The sequence below is a fragment of the Lontra canadensis genome, unplaced genomic scaffold (assembly GCF_010015895.1).
Source record: "Lontra canadensis isolate GAN:19392208 unplaced genomic scaffold, GSC_riverotter_1.0 scaffold28, whole genome shotgun sequence".
Classification (NCBI taxonomy): domain Eukaryota; kingdom Metazoa; phylum Chordata; class Mammalia; order Carnivora; family Mustelidae; genus Lontra; species Lontra canadensis.
In genome coordinates, this window is record NW_022631022.1 from 4,147,005 (window position 1) to 4,166,274 (window position 19,270).

The window sequence follows — 19,270 nt, forward strand, 5'->3', positions numbered from 1 at the left end:
GGGCGGGAAACGGGGGGGCGGGGCCGGTGCTGGGGGCGGAGCCTGGGCGGGGCCGGGCGTAGGTTTGGGTACAGGACCGAGGAGCCGAACGCAGGAAGGGGGAGGGACAGGGCGGAGAAAGGTTTCCCCGACCCGCGGAGGAAGAGGGACTGGGAGGGGACAGAGGATGCGGGGGACAGGGAGGAGGGAGGGGGAGGGGGCTTCCGGCCAGAGGCGGACGGGAGGGACGCGGGCGGGGCCCGAGGGCGGGACTGGGGTGGGGCAGGACCAGCGAGCGCCGGAGCCGCTGGCGGGTTGCGCCTTTGAGGTTTCCAGACCCGAGAGGGCTGGGGTTGTGGGGCTGGCCCGTGAGGCCCTGGGCGGCCCAGAGATGGGGGGTACCAAGAGGCTCCTCCTTTTTCCTCCTCGACAATGGGGCAGTGACGACGACTTGGTCCTCTTCTCCCAGGAACCTCTTCGCAGGGCCGGGCCTGGACCTCGCGTCCGGTCCGGGTAATCGGGTAACGGGAAGACTTGGGGCTGGGAATCTGGACTTAAAGGGTTCCTTGGGGGGGATGGTTCTCAGGGATCCCCAAATGCAGTGTTCTTCTGCCCTCGTTGGACGTTGCACAGAGCTGTTCTCCCTGGTTCCTGTATCTGAGGGTCATCCTGCAACTCCTTCCTCCATCCAGTTGTGATCTTCCAGGCTCCACAGCCTTGCTGGGAGTGGAATGTTTCCACCGTGCGCCCTCTTTTGACATTTGGAGAAACAGAGGTCCAGAGAGAGAAAGTGGCTACATCCCAGCCTCCAGCACCGACTCCCCCTATCCTCTCAGCTCTCTTAGCCAACTTTGCCTAAGCTTGTTTCAGCAGGAAGAATTAAGTATATGTGGGATCAACAGTGACCTCCTTTGGCTCTGGCTGCTATAGCAGCAGCTGCACCAGTTGACCAAGTTCCCCTTTCACTGCCTTCTGCTGGCCCTCATGCCCCTAAGCCATTTATAGCCCTGCATGGAAAAGGGTAGCCTGGGGCCCAAGGGGGAGGAAGATGGGGGCCTACTTTGTCTTTATGGCTGGGCCTGGGTTCCTTCATCTTATAGGATCTGAGAAAGTCAGTGTATGTGGCAACCTCTTGCAGCCAGTCCATGGTTTTAGTCCCTCAATACGGTTTATATTGGTTTACTCCCTTTCCAAGCTGGGCACCTCATGCCTGAGGAAGATCCTGTACCTGGAGACTCAGAAAACACCTGCAGGAGACCAGAGACCCTGGGGAATTCACGTTAGTTGCACAGAAGCAGCTCATAGTTGGGGTGGGGTAAGATCAGTTTTCACATCCAGCGAGCTCAGTAACTTTTGGGAGTGAGCCACTGACAACCACTTTGGCATCAGTTTCCCCATCCCAGCCCATGCTGGCCCTCTAGTTGTTGCCTCCACACCACATGCATTCATTCAACACAAATATTTTATTCGCCTTGTCAGTCCTTACACTAATGGCTGTAAGATAATGGCCCAGTCCTCTATCAAGAAAGACATGTAAACAGATGAGAAGAGTATGTTAAATGTATATAAGGGTAAGTGTATATTAGAAAGAGCACCAAAACTGGGACAAAGGGGCAAGATGAGCATTTTAAGCAGAGGGGAGAGTAGAGCCATGACAAAGAGAAATGAAGCAGTAGTGTGTGTGTGTGTGTGTGTGTGTGTGTGTGTGTGTGTAGGGCAGCCAAGCTGGAGAAGCAGACAGAGCTCAGCGCAGAAAGGGCTTTGAGGGCTGTGTTGAGAAGACTGTATTATAACCTCAGGGCAAGGGGAAGTCATTGAAAGTTTCTGGCTGTGGAAGTGATTGAGTCTCTTTTGCATGTACACTATATTATCAAAAAAACTCATTTAGGGCCTTTGAAGTGGGGTGCTTTCCAATACTTCATCCTGGCATTTATTCACTCAAAAGAATTTAGGGAGCCTCTGTCATCTGCTCACTGTACTAAACTCCTCACATGTATCTCCTTTCATCTTCACAAAAGTGGATAATGATCTACGAGATGGATACGATTGTTATCTTCATTGCAATGAAGCTTAGACCTGTTTCAGGTCCCTTGACTGGTGAGTGGTAGTTGCAAGGATTCGAGCCTCGCCTGACTCCAGAGTCCTTGCTCTCGACTGAATGTTTCGGCAGCACTGTATGACCAGGCCACACAGGTCCGGGCCCTGCCTTGGAGGGCTGCAGAGCCAGTAGGAAGTCAGACAACTCCTTAGAAGGGCTCTGATGAAAAAGTACACAGTGTGTGGTGAGAGCTGCTTCCCAGAGGAAGGGCTGGAAAGACTGAGTGTAGGCTCCCTACTCAATGGGGAGTCTGCTTCTCCCTTTCCCTCTGCTTATTCTGTGTCAAATATATCTTAGAAAAAAAAATAAAAGGAATATGATGTGGGTTTTTAACTTGAGCTAAAAATGGTGGTGCATTTACTGAGATAAAGACAGGAGAAACACAGGTTTATGCGGTGTTGGAGAGGGAGATTAAAACCTGTTCTGGAGAAAGTGAGTTTGACATGCCTGCCAGGCATCTGTGTAGTGATACCAGGAGGACAAATGGAGACAGAGTTGGAGTTCAGGGGAGACAGGCAGGCTAGGGATACAATATTGGGAATCAGCATGCAGCTGATAATCAAGCCATGGGATTGGGAAAGATAGAAGGAAAAAAAAGAAAAAGTCCTTCCACATTGAGAGGTCTTGGTAGGGAAAAGGGGCTAATAAAGGAGACCTATATGGTGCAGCCAGTAAGTACAAAGAAACAAAGGAAGTATGTTGTGGAAAAAGAAGAAAGGATTTCAAGGAGGGAGGGTCACCTGTACCTGGGGTTTAATGAGTGTCAGCTACCTGGTGATGAAGTAATGCCAGGTGAGGCGGTGCTCTGGAAGCTGGAAGACCCTTTCAGCATCTCTACAAAACTGTCCCTATAAGCTTAGGGTTGTAAAGGCTCTTTTATTTTTTTCTTAAAGATTCTATTTATTTATTAGAGAGAAAGTGAGCGCAAGAGAGGGAGAGAACGCGAGCAGGGGAAGGAGCAGAGGGAGAGGGAAAAACAGATTCCCCACTAAGCAGGAAGCCTGATCCCCCTGCTCCATACTGAGACTCCAGGATCATGACCTGAGCAAAAAGTAGACGCTTAACAGTTTAAGCTTAACCGACTGAGCTAGTCAGGAGCCTCTGTAAAGGCTCTTTTAAATATCAAATGAGATTACGGAAGTAAAGGCATTTTGTAAACCGCCCAGTCCTGTGCTATTAATGTCACTATTGGTTTTTAGTAATGAGGCGATTAAAATTGAGACCACCGGTAAAAGAGAGCGCATGACTTATGCAAAGAGTTCTCGAGGAGAAAAGTTCATAATGACGAAAACTCGTTCCTCCTAAGAGCTTGCGTTAAAACCAGGCTTGGGGTTAGGTGAGAGATCCAGGAGCTGTGGGGAGCTTCTTTTTTAACTGACCCTGACCCCCCACCCCCACCTCGGCAGCACTAAGGAGAACAGTGAGGATCGCAACGACTGCCCAAAGCCTGGAAGGAGGAAGTCTGGCCCGAGACCTGAAATCCTCTGGTTCCGCCTCCTTCCTCCACAGACCAATCAGGACCCAAATGACGGGACAGCGGCGCTGGAACGGGGAAGAGGGCGGAGCCTGAGAACTGTTAATCAACCGCTAAGCGGTACCCAGTTACTCATTCGATTCCTTTCCCTACAAGGAGTCATTGTTGCTGCTCCTACAAACCTCCACTTTGGAAAAATCCCTAGCAATCTCATATAAAACTAAATGTACACCTAGTCAATGACCCGGCAATTTTTTTTTTTTAAAGATTTGTTTATTTTAGAGCATGCAGGGGTGAGGGTCAGAGGGAAAGGAAGAGAGAAAATTAAGCAGAATCGTGCTGAGCATGGAGCCAGACCTGGGGCTCGATCCCACTACCCGGAGATCGCGACCTGGGTGGGAACCAAAAGCCAGAGGCTTAATGGACTGTGCCACCCCTGATAACCCAGTAATTTCTCACTGAAATATTTATTTCTTAAAAAGTAAAGCATAAATCTATAAAAAGCCCAGATATCTATCAACAGGAAAATGGATAAACTAGTATATTCATACAGTGGAATACTACTCAGCAACAAAAAGGAACCAGCTACTGATAAAGCAACATGGATGAATTTGATTTAAGGAAATCATTATGCTCAGTGAAAGAAACCTGTACACACAAGAATACATAATGTATAATTCCATTTATAAGAAATTTTAAAACAATCTGTGGTGAGAAAAAAATCAGAGAAGAGTTGCCTAAGGATTGAGGATTGTGGGGGGGGCAAGGATTGAGGATGGTGATTGTCTAGGAAGGAAGTAACATGAGGGAACTTTCTAGGTGATGATAATGTTCTTAGAACTTTGTGCAATGAAGGAAATGTCCTAAATCTATGTTGTCTAATGCAGTAGCTACTAGCCACATGTGGCTGTTGAGCATTTGAAGTGTGGCCAGTGGGATTCAAAAACTGAATTTTAGGGGCGCCTGGGTGGCTCAGTGGGTTAAGCTGCTGCCTTCGGCTCAGGTCATGATCTCCGGGTCGCTCAGGTCATGATCTCCGGGTCCTGGGAAGGAGCCCCGCATCGGGCTCTCTGCTCAGCAGGGAGCCTGCTTCCTCCTCTCTCTCTTCCTGCCTCTCTGCCTGCTTGTGATCTCTCTCTGTCAAATAAATAAATAAAATCTTAAAAAAAAACAACTGAATTTTAAATTTCATTTAATTAATTTGAATTTAAAATTAGCCACATGTGACTAGTGGCTACCATATTGGACAGCAGAGTTTATATCCTGATAAGGGTTGGGCTGCACAGATATTTGCATTTGTCAAAACTCTTCTCATGATAAGCCTAAGAGCTGTGCATTTTACCATATGTAAAGTTTACATTAAAAAGATAAGCATACGGGTGCCTGGGTGGCTCAGTTGTTAAGCATCTGCATTCAGCTCAGGTCATGATCCCAGGGTCCTGGGATGGAGCCCCACATCGGGCTCCCTGATCCATGGGAAGCCTGCTAATGCCTCTCCCACTCCCCCTGCTTGTGTTCCTGCTCTCACTGTCTCTATCTCTCAAATAGTAAATAAAGTTGTTAAAAAAAAAAAAAGATAAGCATAAAAAAAGAAAAGATAAGCGTAGGGGAGACTTGGTGGCTGTCATTTAGCATCTGACTTAGACTTGGGTCATGATCTCAGGGTCCTAGGACGGAGGCCCACATAGGGCTTCCCACTCACCAGGGAGTCTGTTTGTCCCTCTCCCTCTGGCCATTCCCCCACCTGTGCTCGCTCTCTCTCAAATAAATAAATAAATAAAAATTTTAAAAGATTTTATTTATTTAACAGAGAGAGGGACAGCGAAAGAGGGAACACAAGCAGGGGGAGTGGAAGAGGGAGAAGCAGGCTTCCCACAGAGCAGGGGGACTCTATCCCAGGACCCTGGGCTCATGACCTGAGCCAAAGGCAGACACTTAACTGAGCCACCACGGTGCCCTAAAATATTTTTTAAATAGGTAGGTGGGTAGATAGATAGATAAGCATAGGGGTACCTGTCTGGCTCAATCAGTAGAGCATGCAACTCTTGATCTCAGGGTTGTGAGTTCAGGCCCCACATTGGGCATGGAGCCTACTTAAGGAAGAAAACAAGCATAAAGTAGTTAATGCTATGCATGTTAAAGTGTTTAGATGTGTGATGTTCTGTTGTCTGCAACTTTAAAATGCATAACAGATGAATTCATGGATGTTGAGATGGACAGACGACTAGGCATGTGATAAATACAACAAAATATTAATTATAGACTCTTGATGGTGGGTATATGGGTGTTCACTGTAAAGTTCTTTCAACCTTTCTGTATATGTTGGAACATTTTCAGAATAAAATGTTGGGGGGGCGCCTGGGTGGCTCAGTGGGTTAAAGCCTCTGCCTTCGGCTCAGGTCATGATCCCAGGGTCCTGGGATTGAGCCCCACATTAGGCTCTCTGCTCCGCAGGGAGCCTGCTTCCCCCTTCTCTCTCTGACTGCCTCTCTGCCTACTTGTGATCTCTGTCTGTCAAATAAATAAATAAAATCTTTAAAAAAAAAAAGAGAATAAAATATTGGGGTCACCAAGGGCTGAGAGGAGAAAGGAGTAGGGGGTTATTATCTAATGGGTACAAACTTTCTTTTGGGGATGATGAAAATTTTCTGGAAAATAGTGATGATGTTTATGCAACAATCAGGTACATCAAGTACTTCATGGCAAATGAGTTGTACACTTAAAAATAGTTAAGATGGTAAATTTTATGTATATTGTACTTTTTTTTTTTTTAAGTTCGAAGCTCAAAAGAAAAATGTGTTGGGGAAAAATCCATGTGGAAGTGTCTGTGCCTTCTCTAGAGGTAGTCTGGGGTACGTCACAGAGGGGAACGGAGTAGGTTGGTTGTGAGTGCGCCAGGCCCATCATAAGAAAGGGGTAATGGGAAGAGAGAACAGGGGCTGTGGAAACAGACCTGGGTTAATAACCCCAGTTCTCTCACTTTCTGGCTGTGTGACTGTACTTGTTTCTTAGTGCTATTGCTCTAACAAATTGTCACAAATTTAATGGCTTAAAACAACACAAATTTATTATCTTGAGTTCTGGAGGTCTGATATGTGTCTCACTGGGCCAAAATAAAGATCTGTGTTCCTTCTATAGACTCTTAATAGGCAGGAACAATATTTCTCCTGTTTTTTCCTAACAGTTTTATTGAGATATAAATACATACCATACAGTTTACCCATTTAAAGCAAACAATTCCGTGGTTTTAGTATAGTCACAGAGCTATACAATCATCACATTTTCATCTCTCACCATTTTTATATATGAGGAAACAGAGGTTTGAGACATTAAGGAAACTTTCTTAGAGAAACCTCTAACTGGCAGGGCTGGAGCGCTGCAGGGGCTGTCAGGAGCTGAGATTCCAGTCCACGCCTAGATTCTCTTCAAGAAGTTAGACTAGTCCTCTGGGAGCAGAGTGGTGCAGTAAACAGCAGATGTTCACACCAGGTTAGACTCGGGTTCAAGGTTTTGTTTTGCTATCTACAAGCTATGTGGCTTTTGGTAAAATCTGTTGGAGCCTCATTTGAAAAATGAGGGCAATAAATCTGGAGGCTGACTCACCTGAAAGATCCCTTCCAGCTAATAAATGCCAATTTAGGGGAAGAAAAGATAATTAAAAATAAATTATCCAGCTTCCAGTGCAACAAAAGGGATACGAATTCCGTGAAGACAGCGGCTCACGTACTTCTTTGTACTGCCGGAGCACCTGGCACAGGTCTTGGAATTCCTCACCAAAGGACCTCAGCCCTTTTACAAATGAGTAAACCGACCCTTACAGAGGCAGAGAAAGGTGGAAAGAGCATTGGGGCGATGGGGGTTGTGGGGGTGGTTACCTCCCGGTAGCCGGCGCAGGAGTGGGCAACCGCCAAGTGAAGGTAAACACGGGTGGGTGGGATCAGAGGCAGCTCTTTCTAAAGGCCAAGTTCAGCCGCAGTGTGAGGGCTGGAGCCGAGAAAAAGCGTGTTGGAAGTATTGTTCTAAAAACAAATCTTCAAGCGGCATTGGGTGACACAACATCACGCGTGGCCGAGCTCCGCCCCTTCCCACCTCTCCCGCTGGTGCACGAGATTTGGTGTACTCGTCCACCACAATAAGCCTCCTCTCACCGCCGTGCAATTGGTACAGTCCAAGCTCTGGGAAAAGACGCCCGTTGTCACGCCCCTGCCTCTGATTGGCTGGAGAATTTAAAGATCCGGCCGGTAATAGGGTGATTTTCTACTTCTAGTATTTGAAAGTTCCTACTGCCCGAGGTTCACTAGCTGGCCGGCTCTGTTCAGCGTGGTCGTCCGAGTGCCGGTGCAAGTGAGTGTCCACGCTCCCCAGAGGTGGGAGACAGAGAGCCTGCTTTTTCAAAGGGTCTCTGCCGGGAGGGTGCAGACGAGTGGGTCAGACGGAGGAAACATGATTTCCCGAGCTCCAGGGTCCCCGGCGATTTCCCCAGCCAAACATTCTCTACCCGGTGCCCACTTTGAATGGGAAGGAAGAGTCAGGGCTTGGGAATCACACTAACCCTGACTCCTACCAGTCGTTGTAACCTCTCCCACTCTGTTTCCACTAATGTACACGGAGAATAGTGAGACTGACCTGGCTGCATGTAAACCAGTGAAAGTATCTGGAAGACAGAATGTCTCCTGGCTCATCTCTCCACTTAAGCTTCCCTTGCTTCCTTGGGAGAGGACTCGGGATTCCCTTGCCCGCCCTGGGCTTCTTGGAATCAGGCTTCTTTTTTGTTCAGGAGTCGGACAGCTGAGGCTCGCCATTCCTGAGTGCATTTGACACTGCCCCGTCCACCTCTCTGGAAAATACTGGTAAGAGAGTAATGTCTACGTGAATTTCGGTTGATCCCAGGTCCCTCTTGCCTTCTCCGTGACCTCTTTGTCTTACCAGTGACAGCTTCCGTGAACCTATGTGGCCTTGACCGGGCTCCCTATTAGGTCCACTGAGTCCTTATGACCCCGGCTCTCTGGACTTTTTGCAGATCTGCAGAGGCGGTGGCGATGCTGTCGGGCACCCAGGCAGCGCCCGCGGGATTCGAGGACGCGGAGTTGCGGTGCCGCGTGGCTCTGGAGGAGCTGAGCCCGGGCGGGCAGCCGCGAAAGCGCCAGGCCTTACGCTCCGCGGAGCTGAGCCTGGGGCGGAATGAGCGCCGCGAGTTGCTGCTGCGCCTGCAGGCGCCTGGGCTGGAGGGGCGGCCGCGCTGCTTTCCTCTGCGGGCCGCGCGTCTCTTCACGCGCTTCGCCGCGGCCGGACGCAGCACGCTGCGGCTCCCCACCGACGACGTCCCCGGGGCAGGCGCTGTGCAGCTGCTGCTCTCCGACTGCCCCCCCGACCGCCTGCGACGCTTCCTGCGCACGCTGCGCCTCAAGCTGGCCGCGGCCCCCGGGCCCGGACCGGCCTCCGCCCGGGCGCAGCTGCTGGGACCGCGGCCCCGCGACTTCGTCACCATCAGCCCCGTGCAGCCCGAGGAGATGCAGCGCGCGGTGGCGACCCGGGTCCCGCATGCCACGCCCGTGAAGCGGCCCATGGAACCCCAGGCGGGAGCCGAGCCTGGCACTGTGAGCACAGGAAAGGGGGGACGCCTCAAGGAGGGGTGTGCCCCTGAGATGGAAGAGACCCAGGGGGCCCAAGGGGGGGGGGGGGGGGGGTGGTGGCAGGACATGGGAGGGGGTTGCTGGTTATCTCAGAGGAGATGCCCATCCAACATCTGAGCATGACAGAGATGTGGGAATTGTGCCTGTGTTTCTGAGTGCAATCCCTGAGTAAACTAGAATAGGAAGAGCAGGCCCACCTCATGGTAAAAGAGAAAGAGAAGGAGGCCTAAGAAGGAGATTTCAGAAGAAAAAGTCGGAGGCTGTTGGGCCTGGAGGAGAGGAGCTCTTGGAGAGAAGTGGCCAGCAGTGTCAGGTGCAGCCAACAGGTCTGATCAGTTGGAGGGGACAGAGTCTGGAAGGTCTGACAGTGTTTGCGAACTGGGGCGGCTGGATCACAGACCACAGGGGTTTGAGACTAAGCTGGGGAGAAGATGGAGATGGAACCAGGCAGGGTATTGCTTTGAGACAGGCAGGTTTGTGATGGGAAGAGAAATGAGAAGGAAGGACCTGTGAGAGAACCAGGAGATTTAGGGAAACCAGGAGACGGAGCCAAGGGAGGATCCAGACTCACACAGTGCAGTTACCAGGGCACCAGGGATCAGTGGAGACCCAGCATTGAGTCCTTCCTCAAGGAGAGACCTGGCCTGGAGTAGTTATTGGTAAGATCTCCTGGGGAACCAAAACTGCCCGCGGGCTTCAGGGAGTGAAACCAGCAGAGACACAAAGGGCTACCAGGCCTAGCATGGCACCCAGGCAATGCCTAAGTGGGGGTAGGAAGCCCTAAGATAATCCTGTCCCCCCACAGGAAGCCCCAAGATGGCCCTTGCCTGTGAAGAGGCTGAGCTTGCCCCCAACAAAACCACAGCTTTCTAAGGAGCAGGCTGCTGTGCTAAGGGTTGTCCTGAAAGGCCAGAGCATCTTCTTCACTGGGAGTGCAGGTAGTGGGAGGGAGGGGGCAGTGTGGGGGGTTGGGGGAACGGTGATGAGGTAGGATGGAGGAGCAGGAGACCCTGACTTTACCCTCTGCCCAGGGACAGGGAAGTCTTATCTGCTGAAGCGTATCCTGGGCTCACTGCCTCCCACAGGTACTGTGGCTACTGCCAGCACTGGGGCGGCAGCCTGCCACATCGGGGGTACCACGCTCCATGCCTTTGCAGGTAAGTGGGGACCTCTGGGGCTTGAGCGGGAAGCCAGCCAGTCCTGTGAGATGGGAGAGGGGGCTCCGGGCTGAGACATGGCTAGGGTCTCAGGCTGCATGGTGTCACTCACAGGCATTGGCTCAGGCCAGGCTCCCCTAGCCCAGTGTGTGGCCCTGGCCCAGCGGCCAGCTGTGCGGCAGGGCTGGCTGAACTGCCAGCGGCTAGTCATCGATGAGATCTCCATGGTGGAGGCTGACCTGTTTGACAAGCTGGAAGCGGTGGCCAGGTCAGTATGTGCAGCAAGGGCTGGGTTTTGGTGGTTTTCCATCTGGAACCTGGCCACCTCAGCTTCTAAAGTCCCCCATGCTTCTATGCAGAGCTGTCCGGCAACAGGACAAGCCTTTTGGAGGGATCCAGCTCATCATCTGTGGGGACTTCCTACAGCTGCCACCTGTAACCAAGGGCTCCCAGCCCCCGAAGTTCTGCTTTCAGGTATCACTCACCCTCCGGCCCTGCCCCCGACAGGTGCCTGCTCTTCTCCCTGAAACCCCTACCCTGGCCCCACCAGGCCAAGAGCTGGAGAAGGTGTGTCCCAGTGACTCTGGAGCTGACCGAAGTGTGGAGGCAGGCAGACCAGAACTTCATCTCTCTGCTGCAAGCTGTCAGGCTGGGAAGGTGCGCCCTGGTGAACAGAGAAGGGGGAAAAGTGCTTCATGGCCCCATAGAAGGCAGTCACTCTCTGAGCATTGGGACCCTGTCTCCTCCAAGGTTGGGTCCCCATCACCCAGCACACGCCCTGGCACAGAGTAGGTGTCAGGAAAGTATGGGCACATGGGTACACAAGAAGAAATCAGAGATGTTAATACTCCTATTTCACAGATGCAGAAATGGGGCGTTCAAAGAGGTGAAGTGACTTGCCCCAAATTCCAGCCAGTAAGTGACTGGGCTGGGATTTGAACCTGGCCTGACTCTAAAACCCAAGTTCCTTCCACTCTTAGAGGCTACAGTGTCACTTGGTGAGGGAGAGAGTTTTCAGGCACCATCCCACCCCAACTAGGACAAAAGTTTGAAATGCCATGACTATTCTAATGTGCGAGCAGGCAAGAGGCCAGGAAGGCCAAAGACATGGGCCAGAGTTGGGCCTTGAAAACAAGATTGGGACAGGAGGTGGTGTTAGTGAGGGGCTTTCTATGCTTAGGGGCCCTGTCACAGATATATGAATCAGGTAGGAAGGCAAACAGCACACACCAGCATATGTGGGGAACAATAGGAAGATCGAGTGGCAAAGCAGAGAGAGATGTAGGTCTTAAGTCCCCCCCGCCCACGTGATTTGCTGTTGTACCCAGGTTTCTCCATGTGGATGAAGGTTTGAGATAGAAACACAGGCTAGGGGCACCTGGCTGGCTCAGTCGGAGGAGCAAGAGGGTCTTGATCTTAGGATTGGGAGTTTGAGCCCCACATTGGGCATAGAGATTACTTAAATAAATAAATAAATAAATATCACTGAACATTATATCAAAAACTAATGATGTGCTATACATTGGCTAATTGAATTTAAATAAAAACAAACAAACAAGAAGAGAAACACAAACGAGATTTTTGCCCCCAAGGCAGCAAGCAAGCAAGGCTAGAAGACTGTAGCCCGGAGGCCAGTCTGATGATAGGCTACCAGTATGACAGGGTATCAACCTCAGTGCCTTATCGAGTTCCTCTGAACCTCTGGCCTGTGCTCACTCATCATATCCAACTTCCTCAGGAGCACTGGGATGGGAGGGTGGATAGCTCCTACCTGGGGACATTCACAGGGAAGGGTGCCTCCTTCTGTAGGAGGAGGGGAATGATCTGTAAATGATCATTCCCCATGTCGGGGCTCCGAGTGGGGAAAGGCAAGTTGGCCAGCCTGGGGGCCAATACATTCTGCCTTGGCGCCCCTTTCTAATCCCCAAGTCTGACCCATGCGCTACGGCTTGGTCCATTATCAGCCAGGTGTCCCACCCTCCCTGGTGTTCAGGTGGGCTCTGCCCTGACAGCTTAGCCCCTACAGGTGCTCAGACGAAGTGACCCGCCAGCTCCAGGCCACAGCCTCCCACAAGGTGGGGCGAGATGGGATTGTGGCCACAAGGCTCTGCACTCACCAGGATGACGTGGCCCTCACCAATGAGAGGCGACTACAGGAACTACCAGGTGAGCAGGGAACCAGGGCTGGTCAAAACCAGCTGGGAGGGGCCATCAGGCTGGTGTGGGTCTCCACCCCCACCTAACAGCCTGGGCCCTTGGGGCCATTTGACTATTTAGACCCCCAACCTCTCTGACCATAAAGACCCTTATATTTGCAGATGTAACTGTGACTTTGAGAGGCATGACCTTGAATAGGTCAAGGTCACTGAGCCAGTAAATGCTGGAAGTAAGATTTGAACCCAGGCCCCTGATTCCAAAGCCCCAGCTGTCCCCACTACCTCCTTTTACACCCTGGTCTAACACGTGGTTTTGGAAACTGAACCACAAGTCAATGACTTGTAATCTGTTTGCCTAACTCTTTTTTCCTAGGTGAGGTACACAGCTTTAAGGCCATGGACAGCGACCCTGAGCAAGCTCGAACCCTGGATGCCCAGTGTCCTGTTAGCCAGATTCTTCAACTAAAGCTGGGCGCCCAGGTGAATGGGAAGCAGAGCCAAGACCTGGGGGGTCTGGGCTTCCCTGTCCTTGCCCCTCAGCCCAGGCAGCTCCATAGCCAGAGGGCCCAGCTGTGACCCCAGTGAACTCCCTGCCTCTTGCTCCCACCCACCTTCCTGTCCTCAGCTTCCCACTGCTTCTTCTTGCTAGGCCTGGGGCACCAGCAACAGTGCTTTGGACAAGCCCCTTTCCCTTGCTAAAGCTCAGTTTCTGTGAGAGAGCCCTGCTTCTTCCTGTGATGTTGGGGTGGGCCAAATGGGAGACTGCTTAGGTTCTGAAGGGCACTTAAGTGTTGGAAGAGGGGTACAGGACCTGGGGCTGTCCCTCACAGTTTTTGCCCATGCACATACCCTATAATAGAAACAATCATTTTCAGAGCCCTGTGATGCCCGTTACCTTACTGTTCCTTACCCTCTCCTGAGGCAAACAGCAAATGTCATTCCCCTTTGACACCAGGGGCAACTGAGACTGGAGAAAATAAAGCAGCTTGCCACAGGGGTCACAGTCAGGCGGTGATGGAGTTAAGGATTAGGACTTTGTACCTCTCCAGGCGTTCCCCTAGCTTCTTGGAACTGTCCTAGCGACTGCTGGAGCTGAAGCCAGGTGTGGCCATGGCTGCTCTCTGACTCAAGTTTGCTTTCCCTTGCAGGTGATGTTGGTAAAGAACTTAGCAGTGTCCCGGGGCCTGGTGAATGGCGCCCGGGGCGTGGTCATTGGGTTTGAGACTGAGGGGAGAGGTAAGCAATGGACCTACTGCGTGAGTTTGCAGTCCTGGGGTATGTGTGAGGAGAAGGCTAGGTTGGAGGGGTAAAGCCTGCTCCTCACCTCTGAGCCCTGAAGCAGGGCCAAAAGGTGGGACTTCTCCACGCTTCCCTCAGGGCTGCCCCAGGTTCGGTTCCTGTGCGGAGTCACTGAGGTCATCCACGCTGACCGCTGGACGGTGCAGGCAACCGGGGGCCAGCTCCTCAGCCGGCAGCAGCTGCCCCTCCAGCTGGCCTGGGCAATATCCATCCACAAGAGCCAGGTGAGCAGCCAGTGTGGGGAATGGGGAGGGGCAGGGCAGATGGGGGACAGGATAGGCCTGGGCATGTTGAAGGGGTTTTGTTTGTTTGTTTGTTTTTAAGATTTATTTATTTATTTGAAAGACAGAGATCACAAGTAGGCAGAGAGGCAGGCAGAGAGAGGGGGGAAGCAGGCTCCCTGCGGAGCAGAGAGCCCGATGCGGGGCTTGATCCCAGGACCCTGGGATCATGACCTGAGCTGAAGGCAGAGGCTTATACCACTGAGCCACCCAGGCGCCCCTTGAAGGGGGTTCTTAAAGGCTTTATGGAGGTTGAGCTTGCCCTGGATGGAAAGTTTCAGACCAGTGATAGAATTAGCCTTTCTTTTGCACATTTCCTGTCCTCCTTCCTCTACCTTTCCCAGATACACACTCTCCCCTCTGTCATCTCCTTTCCTGCCATTGACTGAGCCACTACAAGATGTTAAATTTAATCCTGACAACTGTATGAGGTGTAGATGTGATAATAGGTCCCGTTTTACAGAAGGGAAAACCAAAGTTCAGAGTGGTTAAGTAAGTTGTCCAAGGTCACACAGAGGGAGATACAGAGTCAGGATTCATTTCCTTGCCTGTCTGACCCAGGCCTGAGCTCTTTCCTTTCACCCCCATCTCTCTACTCTAATCCTCAATCTGTGTCTCCTGGACCTGCTCCTACTCAGACACACAGTTTTTATCAATCTGTCTCTCTGCCTTGAGACTCTCCAGACTGGCTGAAGAGATCCAGGGGCAGTCTCTGGGCCGGCGCAGGTGGGGTCAGGTTCCTGTGCACAAGGGATTTCAGGCTAAGCTGGTGCTAGCTCTGTCCCTCCATTTCTCCAGGGCATGTCCCTGGACTGCGTGGAGATCTCTTTGGGCCGTGTGTTTGCCAGTGGCCAGGCCTATGTGGCTCTTTCCCGGGCCCGCAGCCTGCAGGGCCTGCGCGTGCTGGACTTTGATCCCATGATGGTTCGTTGTGATCCCCGTGTGCTGAGCTTCTATGCCGCCCTGCGGAAGGGCGGGGGCCTCGGCCTGGTAAGAGGGAGTCCCCTGTTGGTGGGTCATATGGCATGGGAAGCCGGGAGCTGGGACAGAGGGAAGGCCAAGGGGCCATAGGGTCGGGGTGGCAGAGCTTTCTTTGGCTCTGTTGGGAGCAGGGGCAAGAGGAAAGAGATGCTGGCCCCTGGGCTGTGGCCCTGGGGGACAGCATGAGTCCATGACTGGGTTTCTCTGTCTCTGATCCAGAAGTCTCCAAATGATGATGAGGCAGCCTCAGACCAGGAGAATGAGGACCCAAACCTTTGAGCCTCAAAGAGAAGACAAATGGTGGTCTCCCCTTCTACCTCCTCGCTAGTGGGCCAGGGCCCCTGGAGATAACTGGAGAAGGATAGCCAGTGTCTCTTTCTGCCTTCTGCAGGGCTCTCAGCCTCCTGGCAGGGCACAAGGGAGAGCACTTTCCACCCATTTGCCAGCTGTGCCTCAGTTTCTCTCCTTGTCCTGGGTGAGCTACTTCCAGGAATAGGAGAAACCCTTTCCGGGCCAGTTGGGAATGGGCCTATGGTAGCACCTGGTGTTTTAGAACAAAGCTGTCTGTGGGGGCTGGCCCAGGGCCACGCGGTTGTGAATGGTGCTTTCTTGAAGCTGCAGAGGGGAGAGGCAGTGAAGACAGGTACTCCAGGAGCAGGAATAGGCTATAGGAGCCCTGGACTGGGAGACTCTGGGCAAGTACAGGCCCCAGACAGAGAAGGGAACTGGGGTTAGTGTCATAGGTAGGCCCAGGCTAGCACAGGCCAGGACAAACCCTTTCCTGAGCCTAACCTGAGAACACTTAATGCAAACCATGTGCCTGTATCTTAAGCTCCTTTTTTGGAGAAGAAATAGTATTTAGGGGTATTGAGATGGATGTTCTCAGATTACATTTATTTAGGCCAAATAAACTTGTGAGTTGTATAAGGACTGTGAGTTGAGTCATCTGCTCTCTTTAAGAAAGGCATCCCTGCGGGCACCTGGGTGGCTCAGTGGGTTAAGCCGCTGCCTTCGGCTCAGGTCGTGATCTCAGGGTCCTGGGATCGAGTCCCACATCGGGCTCTCTGCTCAGCGAGGAGCCTGCTTCCCTCTCTGTCTCTCTCTCTGCCTGCCTCTCTGTCTACTTGTGATCTCTCTCGGTCAAATAAATAAATAAAATCTTCAAAAAAAAAAAAAAAAAAAAGAAGAAGGTATCCCTGCCTGGGAGATGGGCTACACCTGTAGCCAGGGCCCTATTCCCCATGGGTGCACACAAGGTGTTTGCTACATCATGACACCCTTATGTGAGTTTTTGTTAGGATCACTGGTTATTTGGAAAGCTGAGTTACCCGAGATTGGTGACTCACAATGAAATGACAAGGTGAATCACTGTTGCCCGGGGGTCAGACAAGGATACAGAAGAGAATTCACATGGCAGGATATGGACCTGTCACGACATCTGAATGCTGGGATCGCAGTTGCAGCTTTTTCACTTTGTGCCTTGCTTGGGTGGGGCTCCAGCTTGAATGTTGTGATGGAGAAGGGATCATCAACAAACTAGCTTCAGATGGGGCACCTGGGTGGCTCATTTGGTTAAGTGGCTGCCTTTGGCTCAGGTCATGATCCCAGGTTCCTGGGATTGAGCCCTGCATTGGGCTCCCTGCTCAGTGGTAGTCTGCTTCTCCTCTCCTGCACCCCCTGCTTGTGCGCTCTCTCTCTCTCCCTCTGTCAAATAAAATCTTAAAACAAAAAAGAAAAAAAACCCTAGCTTCAGTGATCAGAGTCTGTTGGAAATTGTTTAGGGGCCCTTGCAGTTTTGGCTAAAACTAGGTTCCCTGATTATGAATAAAATGTATCTTATTTTATTTTTTTAAAAGATTTTATTTATTTGACAGCAGGGAGCCGATGCGGGGCTCCATCTTAGGAATCTGGGATCATGACTGAGCTGAAGGCAGATGCTTAACAACTGAGCCACCCAGGCGTCCCCTTTATTTTTTTTTAAAGATTTTATTTGAGAGAGATAGAGAACAGCAGAAAGAGAGGGAGAAGCAGACTCCCGCTGAGCAGGGAGCCTGATGTGGGGCTCGATCCCAGGGATCATAACCTGAGACAAAGGCAGACGCTTAACCAACTGAGCCACCCAGGCGCCCCAGTAAAATGTAATTTTAAATGTAAAATCAACAATGCTAGGAAGAGTGTAACCATTCTGGTTGTAGGAGGTTGTGAAATCTGGGCATTTGAGGGAATTTATCCTTATCTTCCAAAGGCCAGCAGAGGCCCCAGCACACACAGCAGGTGTTCAAGGAGTGGAGACCATGGGTAGGGCGGCTCAGTGCTGTCGGGTTTCAGAGGGCCTACAGCTATTCCCTGTGGGCTTCATGGAGGAAGCGGGGCTACAGCCTGTAGAGAGTTTGACTGATAGGGGACAGACCTGGCTTTCTACCTCATTTTGTCACTCCTCAGCTGTGTGACTTTAGGGATGTTACACAACCTCTCTGGGGGTTTCCTCATTTATAAAGTGCAGGTGGTAACTGACTTTCATGTAGGGTTGTCAGGAGAAAGGCCAACCATGTGGCAGGAGCTCGGTCAGGAGCCCTCATTAACATGTATGATCACTAATGCTTAGCCCGATGATGTCTGCAGAGAACAGCACTGTCTGGTTCCTACACTCCTTTGGCAGACAAGATGTGAAGGCTCGGAGGGGGTGCCAGTCTTGCCTCTGGACAACCCCTGCCTGTCTCATTCTTTTTTTTTTTTTTTTTTAAGATTTTATTTATTTGAGAGAGAACATGAGAGGGGAGAAAGTCAGAGGGAGAAGCAGACTCTCCAAGGAGCAGGGAGCCCGATGTGGGACTTGATCCCAGGACTCTGGGATCATGACCTGAGCTGAAGGCAGTCGCTTAACCAACTGAGCCACCCAGGCTCCCTGCCTGTCTCATTCTTGTCACCACTTTTCCTGATCTTGAGGAGTTGATTGCTTTTCTGTAGCCTGAACCCTTGTCTCTGCCCCAAATAGAAGATACTCCCTAGGAGAAGCCAAGCCTATCAGAGTGACCCCCCACCCAACAAGTGGGCAACCATGGAGGCCCTTCAGTGCAGCGCCATTTGAAAGTCAGTGTCTCCATCTGCCTGTAGGACACAGCCCTCCTCGCAGATCCAGCTGTGAGCAGGTCTTACCAGAGGCCTGCCCTGTGAGGAGCTTACAGCCTGGTCGCACCTTGCTTTTTTCACTCCTTCCAGTTAACACAGTTGGTGACCATCCAGTTCAGTACAGATAGCATTGTCTTGGGCTTCCTAGCAGCTCTGCATCCTTTGGGGTTCTTGGATGGAAACAGAAGACCCTGACTCAAGATAACAAGCAGGTAAGGAAGGTAATGGAAGGTTAGCTCGAAGAACTATATGAAGCTCAGAAACCCAGGCTTGGCTACATGTGGGAACCAGGGAGGCTAGAACTAATGGCAGGAATGGAGTTGGGAACAGCTGGTTGGGAGCTCTGTGGGCATTCCCGGACACAGGCACGGCCATTAGGGAGGGAGTCCTGTTCTCTTCTGCCTCCTTGCTTCACTCAGTCCACACCTACAGGCAGGTGCAGGGATGTGGCTGGTTGCGCTTGCTCTCCCGTGCAGGTCCTGCAGCTCCCTAGCAGGAGGCTGAATATGCCGTCAAGGTGCAAGAGGGACCAGGGCTCTTGCCAAGAGAGGAATTTCCCATCATCCCCCAAAGCCAGGCTGTTGAAGATGTTTGAAAGTCCTAGTGATACAGTTATTTCTCCTGCATCCTCTCCCCTTCCCTCCCTCCCTCTCTAACCCTGCCCTCTACACACACTGCTGAGCCATGCCCCACCACCCCCAGCTTCGTATCCAAGGCCCTATTGCAGCTTTCCCTTGTCTCATATGGACTTGCCCTGCTTAAAGATGTCTTCCTCATGGGACTGCTTGTATACCAGAAAGTCCTGCCTTAGCAATCCCTTCTTGTTGTAAAGATGCTCTCCAGAAGGCTCTAGAGAAAGGCACGCATGTCGCCTGTAAGGAGGAGCTGCCCTCAGGCCAGATCACGTGAGGGGACCTTACAGTTCTTAATGTTCTTGATGTCTCATATAATCTAACTTCATATCCTGGATCCCTGGGAGTATAGGGAAACCCCATCTCAGCCAGATTTGTGGGCTCCCCATCCACCCCTAGGGTCACACAGGCAGGGAGTAGGGCTTACAAAAGCAGGCCTCTCCTGTCCACA

General features: G+C 51.5%; 1 protein-coding gene across 5 annotated transcripts; it reads left to right on the top strand.

Moving 5' to 3' along the window:
• Positions 1-261: 261 nt before the first annotated feature.
• On the top strand, positions 262-16,026 carry PIF1 (PIF1 5'-to-3' DNA helicase). 5 transcript variants are annotated; one of them, XM_032864715.1, is made up of 12 exons: positions 262-500; positions 8,572-9,148; positions 9,990-10,122; positions 10,216-10,341; positions 10,456-10,609; positions 10,701-10,815; positions 10,892-10,998; positions 12,368-12,507; positions 12,871-12,977; positions 13,646-13,733; positions 13,875-14,020; positions 14,876-15,180. In XM_032864715.1, exons 2-12 carry the CDS (start codon positions 8,591-8,593, stop codon positions 15,146-15,148), a joined length of 1,947 nt encoding a protein of 648 aa, XP_032720606.1. In that variant the 5' UTR covers positions 262-500; positions 8,572-8,590; the 3' UTR covers positions 15,149-15,180. The 5 variants fall into 5 exon arrangements, with proteins under 5 accessions (XP_032720606.1, XP_032720607.1, XP_032720608.1 ...); XM_032864716.1 differs by lacking the exon at positions 262-500 and adding an exon at positions 7,462-8,401; XM_032864717.1 differs by lacking the exon at positions 262-500 and adding an exon at positions 7,462-7,895.
• Positions 16,027-19,270: the final 3,244 nt, after the last annotated feature.